The sequence below is a fragment of the Clytia hemisphaerica genome, unplaced genomic scaffold, assembly GCF_902728285.1.
Source record: "Clytia hemisphaerica strain Z4C2 unplaced genomic scaffold, Clytia hemisphaerica genome assembly, whole genome shotgun sequence".
Classification (NCBI taxonomy): domain Eukaryota; kingdom Metazoa; phylum Cnidaria; class Hydrozoa; order Leptothecata; family Clytiidae; genus Clytia; species Clytia hemisphaerica.
In genome coordinates this window covers 362395-371237 of record NW_027103987.1, presented here as the reverse complement: position 1 = coordinate 371237, position 8843 = coordinate 362395, and the positions used below count along the sequence as shown (strand labels likewise).

The 8843-nt window shown below is 36.5% G+C and overlaps 2 protein-coding genes across 2 annotated transcripts in view; one reads left to right on the top strand and one right to left on the bottom strand.

The window, feature by feature from the left end:
- Positions 1-343: 343 nt before the first annotated feature.
- LOC136811124 (uncharacterized) overlaps positions 344-8843 on the bottom strand; it is a 164496-nt gene continuing 155996 nt past the window's right edge. Inside the window, exon 17 of the mRNA XM_067067729.1 lies at positions 344-8478. Coding sequence (XP_066923830.1) covers positions 8450-8478 — 29 coding nt within the window. The 3' untranslated portion in view covers positions 344-8449. The remainder of the gene's footprint in view (positions 8479-8843) is intronic.
- On the top strand, positions 2583-7617 carry LOC136811149 (uncharacterized). The gene is made up of 2 exons (XM_067067765.1): positions 2583-7229; positions 7456-7617. The coding sequence occupies exons 1-2, from the start codon at positions 2583-2585 to the stop codon at positions 7615-7617; spliced, it is 4809 nt and encodes a 1602-aa protein (XP_066923866.1).

Here is an 8843-nt window from a genome sequence, read left to right as displayed (position 1 = left end):
TTTCTTCAAGGTGAATTCTACTGCTTAATACTTTCCTCCAAAATTCTCCAGCGACTTTTTCTCTACAAATTGGGTCTGAAATTGTGTGTGCTTATACATAACTTTTTATTTTCTGGCTGGAGAAAATATCTTTTCAAAACAAAATTTAATCGGTGACAAAATTGAACGCAAACTTATTTCGTGGAGCTAAATTTTATTTTATTCTCGTATATTAGAAGGCTAGAAATTTTCGATGCTGATAGTAAGAATGTTCAGAGCAAACTTGAGTTCTACTAAAAAGTCGTATTTCTTCGGGCGAGCCTAGAATTTCTTTTGATTTATTACATAAAAGAAATCAAAAGACTTTTACCGACAAATTCATCTCCTGTCTTTCTTTATACCTCTATGGCAAAACTGAAGTTTGAGTGCATCTCTCAATGGAAAAAAACAGTCCTTACATCGTGTCCTCCAGTTTTTCAGCCCCCCCCCCACCTACCCTTTTTCAGGGGTCCCCCCATTGGAAGAATATTTCGAGACCAACCAATTCGCTATATTTTGCATAATGACTTAACAAAAATAACAATTTCCTGCAATGAACACACAAATGTTGGAATATTGTACCTAATTTTTGCACTTTCTTCCCCCACTTCCCATAAAATTTTCTGAAATCCCTCATTTGCACTAGTCCCCCATCAAGGTGAAATTATTCACTCCCCCCTCCAAGACAAAAGTTGATCCCCATCTTCCTGGGGGGGGGGGGATCCCATGCCTTAGTTGTGAGTTAATTTTTCTTTCTTGACAAAGTGAATTATTTCGAGTCATTTAAAAATGCCACATTTTCGAAGAATGAAAAGGGAAAGATTTTATCTAGAGACTTACTCAAATCCCCCCACTCGTGCAAAAATCATCATTCCAATGCTGAATGCTGACAATCTTCGAGGACTTGCTTTTAAACCCATTGCAAAAGTATTTCAATATTTGCGTTAATTTGGCTGGAAGCTCTTTGTCTTAATGTAATCTCGTGAAAAATAAATATAAATAGAATAGAAAAAGGCGTACAAAATATACATTACAGAATTTAGTAAAGGCCGAGGTAAACGATTCCAACATTTCATCCAACATTGAAATTGAAATGTTGAACGAATGTTGGATGAATTTTGGAAAGGTGTTGGATCTCCTTAAAATCGTTTCGTCGCAATGTCCAACATCATTTTCATCCAAATGGGTGTTCATTCATTCTTTTTCTAATTCATTCTTTTCAAATTAGAAATGGCGAGAATTTTTATACCCAGTTTAACCAGTGCCACTACTGCTGTTCATGCGGACAAAAATTATAGTCTAACAATTGGAATTTTAAAATGCAGAGAAAATTCTGTCGAAAAATCGACTCTTATGGTGCAATTTCTTGAAATTTATTTATATCTATTTCAAAGCAAAAAATGGTCAAATTTTCTAAAATTTTGCAACAAAAACTATGTTCTCATTTTTTACACATATACAGTGCATTTTGGGAAGCCTGAAAAACTACCATTTTAAATTTGTTACGAGATTTTTCGAATTTTTGACCAAAAAACATTCGATTCTATTTCTAATGACGTCATTCCCTTTCAATGTGTTGGATGTGAGCTGAGTAAACGAATCCAACATGATCCAACACGAAAAAAAGAAGTAAATGTTGGACAAAATGTTTGATGGCGATCAAACTCCCATCCAACACTTTTTTCCTCCTTCCAACATAATTTTTTCTTCCTTTCCGATTTTTACATTCGAGTAAACGATTCCAACATTCCGTCCAACAGAGAGAAAATGGCATGTTGGATGGAATTTGGAATCGTTTACCTCGGCCTTAAGAAAATATCATATGAAAAATATCCAAAAATCCAAAATTATAACATCTCAAAGTATCAAAAAATGTTTGTCATAAAAAACAATATTTCCTGTAGTGCCATTAAAAAATATCCCTAAATTTGAAAATTTGACGTGACTATTTCGACTTAGGCTAGGCTCTTCAAGTTTTACAATTAGTTACACCATACAGATTGATTTGTCAAATGTAACTTTCCTTTCAAGTTAATACTGCAGAAAAACAAGTCGATGGTCGGGTAGTTCGAAGTAAAAAGCTCAGTTGAATGAAAAATAATGGTTTTGCTGGTCTAGTGACACTTTGAGCCTCTTACATCGTGTTATTCAATACAATAATATGTGCAAAATTTAAAAAAAAATAAAAAAAATTGTCTTTAAATGCTTTCTTTTCATTTGGCTGATGTTTGACTGGTTTCATATTTTCGTGATTTTAAGGCTTTAATGATCTTAAAATATTCTTATGTCGTGCTTGTGATATTTTTATTGTAATATATTGTTTTGGGTCATCGAGACTAATCGAGGCCTACTTAGTGCTTTTGTTAATTTTGTTTATCACAGTCCTCTAAAGAAAGTCATTGAGACAACACGTAAAATATTTCATGGTCCACACGTGCCGCATATTAAAAAGAGAAGAAAAAAGTTAAAGTGTGTGAGTTTTGAGAAAAATAAAATTGTAAGAAAGAAGAGAAACATAAAAATTAAAAAGTCGAAACAAGAAAATACATAATAAAAGTTGAAAAATGGTTGATGTTGAGAAACTTGGCAAGAAGCGCAACGCTCTCACATCATATGTTAACAAGTTGGTTTTGGAGTGCGAAGAATGGAACAAGGATGCTAAAAGTAACAAAAACGCTCTTGAAACCACTTGTAAAGTTTTAAATAAAAAGTTACAAATTATCATTGAGATTACGGATAACATCGTGGATGAATTAGACGATGAAGAGCAAATGGGAATACAATATGAGAAGTGTTCCAAAGTTGAGCGTCGAGTTGAGTCGTTGATTTTAGCCGTCAAAAGTGAATTGTCAAAAGAGAACCCAAAAATTGCTGTTAGTGATAGTAGTGTCACAAGTACCCGAGAGAAACAGCGGAAAGCTGATATTCGTCTACCCAAATTGAGTTTGAAACCCTACGATGGAGATCCGTTGAAATGGAAAACATTTTTCGATACATTTGATTGTGCCGTTCATCAGAGAGATGATATGACCAACGTCGAAAAAATGACATACCTCACCAGTTTACTTGAAGGAGAAGCGGAATCTTGCATCCAAGGTATAACATTATCTAACGAAAATTACGATATTGCGCTCAAAATGTTAAAAGAAAGGTTCGGTGACGAACAGATAATTATTAGTGCGCATATGAATAAATTGTTAAACTTAGAAACAACATCAAACTTTATCGATATCAAAGAACTGAGAATGCTTTACAACAACATCGAAATTCAAATTAGAAATCTTCGTGGAATCGGACTGGAGGAGAAACGTTACGGCCCTATGCTCGCACCAGTTATTATGTCGAAATTGCCACAAGAAATAAAATTGTTGTTGACTAGAAAGTTCGGAAAGGATGTATGGGCAATCGATAAGTTACTCGAAGCCTTACAACAAGAAGTCGAAGCTCGAGAAAAGGTCCTTCTTACAGAGAATGAAGGTGTCGAAAATTACGAAAACCTAATGAGTACCGGTCGTCCTACAGACAGCAAAAGAAGACAACCGTTCCGTACCTTTCCATGCGTTTACTGTGGAAACGCTTCACACAAAGCCTATCAATGTTCCAAGATATCGAAACCAGAAAGTCGAAAGGATTTTCTCATCAAACAGAAACGATGTTTCAAGTGCTTGAAAATAGGACATGATAGTAAAAGTTGTAGATCGATGCGCAGTTGTTATCATTGTCGAAAAAATCATCATAGCAGTATTTGTAAAACCTTCAAGAAAGAGGAAGATACGCCAGAAGATACTCAGTCGAATTTAGCAAGCAGTTCGTGTACCGTTTTGCTACAAACAGCCAAAGCCAAAATCGAAAATGTCGAGAAAAATCGTTCGTCCGAAAGTAGAATTTTCTTTGACCCTGGTAGTCAGTTGAGTTATGTTACACCCACATTGAGTCGAAAGCTGAATCTAAAGCAAATTGGAAAAAAGGAACTTTGTATCCAATCGTTCGGAAACAACAAAACCGTCAAAACCTTACCCTTGGTCGAATTTAACGTGAAAACTTCGAAAGGACAGGTTCCTGTGCAAGCCTACGTATCCGAAATCAGTCAACCCGTTTCGAGACAGAACACAGTCGAATGTCAAAAACGTTTTGAACATTTGAAAGGTTTAAAACTGGCAGATCCAAATCATGAAAAAGCCATCGATATTGATATTTTGATTGGCTCAAACTTTTATTGGGATTTTATACACACTGAAGGTGCTGTTACTGGCAAGTCTGGCCAGCCCATTGCTTTGAGTTCGTCGTTGGGATACGTTTTGAGTGGTCCTGCTGATTTAAAAGAAAAGATTTCGTCCGGAATTTTTTTCTCACATGTTTTGAAAGCCGTCATTAGTGAAAATGATCGATTATCTGAAACCGTTGATAAGTTCTGGGACTTGGAGAGTCTTGGAATAAAATGTGAAAACTTTGATACCGAAAAACGTGAATTTGTGAAGGAGTTTGAGAACTCATTAAAATTTAACGAGAAAGAGAAAATGTATGAAGCAACATATCCAGTCAAAGAGGAGAATTGGTCGCTAGGAGACAATTATGAACTGTGTAGAAAAAGACTTCAATGTTTATCAAAAAGCTTCGAAAACAATCAACAATTATTGAAAGATTATCAAAAGATTTTCAATGAACAGTTAACAAAAGGTGTTATCGAAAAAGCGCCAAATGATCAAGAGGTTGGAAAAACACATTACATTCCGCACCACGCTGTTATCAAACCAGAAAAATCAACAACAAAGGTACGCATTGTTTATGACGCGAGTGCAAAGGCAAATAACAATGAGTTATTTTCTTTGAATGAATGTTTAGAGGCGGGTCCTCCATTGAATACAGATCTCTTTGAAATTTTGTTACGTTTTCGAACAGACAAAGTCGCCATTGTCGGTGATATTGAAAAGGCTTTTCTACACATAAAACTAAACAACGAACAGAGAGACCTTACTAGATTTTTATGGTTCAAAAATTCAGACAAAATTGATTTTAAAAACTTTGAAGCAAACGAAATTGTTGAGTACCGGATGTGCAGAGTTTTGTTTGGGATAAACGCATCGCCCTTCGTTTTGAATGCCACCCTACAACATCATATCAGAACAGCAAACGACGCAGAGTTCGAGAACAACCTTATCAAATCGCTACATGTGGATGATTTGACAACAAGCAAACGAACTGTTGCTGAAGCTGAAGAGTTTGTCGAGAAAACGAAAGAGCATTTATCGAAAGCATCGTTTAACCTGAGAAAATTCCAATCCAACTCGAAGGAACTTGAATCCAAACTCCAATCGAAATACGGAGAAACCGAAAACCCTACTGTGATGGGTAAGACGAAAGTCCTTGGTGTTACATGGGACAAAGAATCTGACGAACTTTGTTTCCAACTCAAAAGCTTAGCGAGTTTGAAACCGACGAAACGCAATGTGTTGAGAGCATTGGCGTCCATTTATGATCCGTTAGGACTGATAAACCCTATCGTGTTAACGTTGAAATTGTATTTTCAGAAATTGTGTCTAAGTAAAATTGATTGGGACACGCCCATCGACGGTGATTTGCTTTGTGAATGGCAAAATTTGGTGAAAGACTTTGAGTATACACAAGAGATCAGAGTCGAAAGAGCTTATTCGAGTGTTAAACAAAATGTCAAGGAAATTCAGTTACATGGCTTCTCAGATGCTTCTGACGACGCACATGGTTGCTGTATCTACACACGAATCGTATCAAAGGATGGTGATATCAAGACAAGCCTCGTCACATCAAAGTCACACGTGAATCCAATCAAGACGAAATCAAAAACCAAACCTGATGACCAGAAGTTGACGACACCCAGAATGGAGTTGGTAGCTATACTTATTGTATCACGTCTCATGAATGTTGTTAAGAGACACTTAGAAATGAACTTTGAATTTGAAAAATTTACTGTATGGACTGACAGTAGTGTTGCTTACTGTTGGGTCAAGAACATTGAAACTTCGAGAAAACAAGATAGATATATTAAGAATATTTCTGATGAGATTAGACGAAATTTTGAATCTCTCTCGATTGAACTGAAATTAGTTGCTACAAAGCAAAATCCTTCGGACATTGCGTCCCGGGGGTCTAAGCCAGCACGTCTAGCTGGTTGTAAATTATGGTTTTATGGTCCTGAGTTTCTAATTATGCCTGAATCTCAGTGGCCTCGTTTGAAAGTCGGTGACAAATTTTCTGAGGTCCCTGATCCTCTAACTATACCTGAGAAGACGGGAACAAACCTCAAACCTTTTAGTGATGGTGTCAACAAGGGTCCTAATCTTCTAAATATACCTGAGGAGAAGGATACCCTTTCATTCAATATTAGTGATGGGACTGAGTGGATAACTATACCTGAAGCTCAGTCCAACCTTGGTGAAATTATTGACGTTCAAAGATTTCGGTCTTTTGAACAATTGTTACGTGTTACTGGGTATGTCTTCAAATTTGTGGAGAACATACGTTGTTGGAAAAATAAAAACAACAAACAAATAAATAAGAAACAAATAAACAAACAGAATATTTTGAATGCTGATGATTTGCTATCAGCCAAGAAGAAATGGTTATTGGATGCCCAAAGAGGTATTCCAGACGAAATGAAGAAAAATCTTTTCCTTGGAGGGGAAGTGTACAGATGGAAGGGAAGATTGAACAATGCTCCAATTCCCTTTGACGCAAAGCATCCAATATGGTTACCTACGAACAGTCCACTTGTTGATTTGTTGATCAAGCAAGCCCACGACAAGGTAATGCATAATGGCCAACGTGAAACTTTGAACGAACTACGATCCCAATTTCAAATTCCAAGATTGCGTCAACGCGTCCGTCATTTTATCTACAAATGTACGATTTGCAAGAAACATGGTGGTAAAGCTTATCGTTATCCAGAATCTTACGATTTACCAAAGTCTAGACTACAAGTTGGTGCCGCTTTCCAGAACATTGGAATCGATTATTGCGGTCCATATTTGGTGTATAATGTATTCGACAAAACGAAAGAAAAGTTCAAGGTATGGATTTCATTGATCACATGTCAAGCCAGTCGGGCTGTATATTTAGACATTGCTACAGACTACAGTGGAGAGTCGTGCATTGAAGTATTAAGGAGATTTATGAATCGCAGAGGAATCCCAGAAGAAATCTTTTCAGACAAAGGTTCAACGTTCACTGCAGAAAACGTACAAAACTTTGTTACAAATTGTCAAATTCGATGGAAGTTTAGCCTCGAGAAAGCACCTTGGTTTAATGGGTTTACAGAGAGACTTGTGAAATCCGTGAAAACGTGTTTGAATAAAGCTTTGAACAACAAAACGCTGAAGTACGATGAATTCCTTTCGTTATTGATTGAAATTGAACGAACAATCAACAACCGTCCTTTAACCTTCATCTATGACGAATTGACAGAAGAACCTCTCACCCCGAATCATTTATTATACGGTAAACGTCTCGGACGTAACACAAATACAACAAACGACAACAGTGACAGTTTTGAGTTGTCAGAAAACACGAAGCAAGCAATTGAACACTTTTGGAAACGTTGGAAAACAGAATACTTACTCGAGTTGAGAGAAACACACAAGAAACTTGCACGAAAGAACTCAAGCGAAATGATCAACGAGAATGATATCGTTTTAATCAATGAGGAAAATGTTAAACGTAATGATTGGAGGAAAGGTAGAGTGAGTAAATTGTTACGAGGAAGAGATGGTAAAGTTCGCGGAGCCGAACTCGTCGTTGTAAACAAATACGGTAACGGAATTCTCCGAAGACCTATCAATAAACTATTTCCGTTTGAGTATCATCACTCACGAGTAAGTGATGACAAGAACAATCAAGAAGTGAAAATCAAATTCATCGACGAACGCGACCTCCCCTCGTGCGTGGGAGTGTGATATTTTTATTGTAATATATTGTTTTGGGTCATCGAGACTAATCGAGGCCTACTTAGTGCTTTTGTTAATTTTGTTTATCACAGTCCTCTAAAGAAAGTCATTGAGACAACACGTAAAATATTTCAGTGCTTTCTTTACTCACTTATTATTAGCTAAAAATAAAAAAAAACCTTACGGTATATCAGCATTTGCTTAGCCATTTCTGAAATCTAAAGCTTGGATTGTTCTTAACCTGTTCAAATAGGTTTCTGCCTCTTATTCTTAGGTTTTTGCCTGGTGTTCTTACTACTATATATAATTTTCTTTTTGAAAAAAGCGTCCACCTTTACTGTGAAAAGAGTTTGTTAAAAAATGAAAATAAAAATGAAATTAGAAAATAAATACCAAATGCATAACGCGGTTTAAGGAATACGTCATCCAAATAAACAATACATCATCGTTGTATGTCGTTCTTGTGTCGGACATAAAAGTCGTGTTTGTCGTGACAATATAAACCACTCATATTGTTACTCATCTTTCATGTTCTTCACAAGACCTGTAGTGATAATCACAAAATCAATAGACAGTTAACTCTCTCTCTATTTCATACCTCCATAATTCGAATCTTTCTGTTATTCGAACCAGAACATTGGTCCCCTCAGCTTGAAAGTAGTACTAAATAACACCCCTGTCTCACAGCCCCGATGAAACTTTCTCCCACAGCTGGGATGAAATTTTCTATCGAAATCCCAATGGGGAAAAATCGTAAGTGGGGATGGTTTTGGAGTGCTTTTTTTTATTTTGAATTTTGATAGGGGATGAAATCCAAGTCAATTTTCCGATGATGCTGAAATTGTAGGGTACTCCTACCGGAGACGAAATTTTGGCCGAATTTTCCATTGGGGCTGGGGTCCTAACGGG

Excerpts from the sequence above, each read along its gene's own strand:
- LOC136811149 (XM_067067765.1), top strand. The coding sequence starts at position 2,583 with ATGGTTGATGTTGAGAAACTTGGCAAGAAGCGCAACGCTCTCACATCA. Across the intron at positions 7,230-7,455 it reads CAACGTTCACTGCAGAAAAC|AAGAACCTCTCACCCCGAAT; the intron begins GTACAAAACTTT and ends ACGAATTGACAG.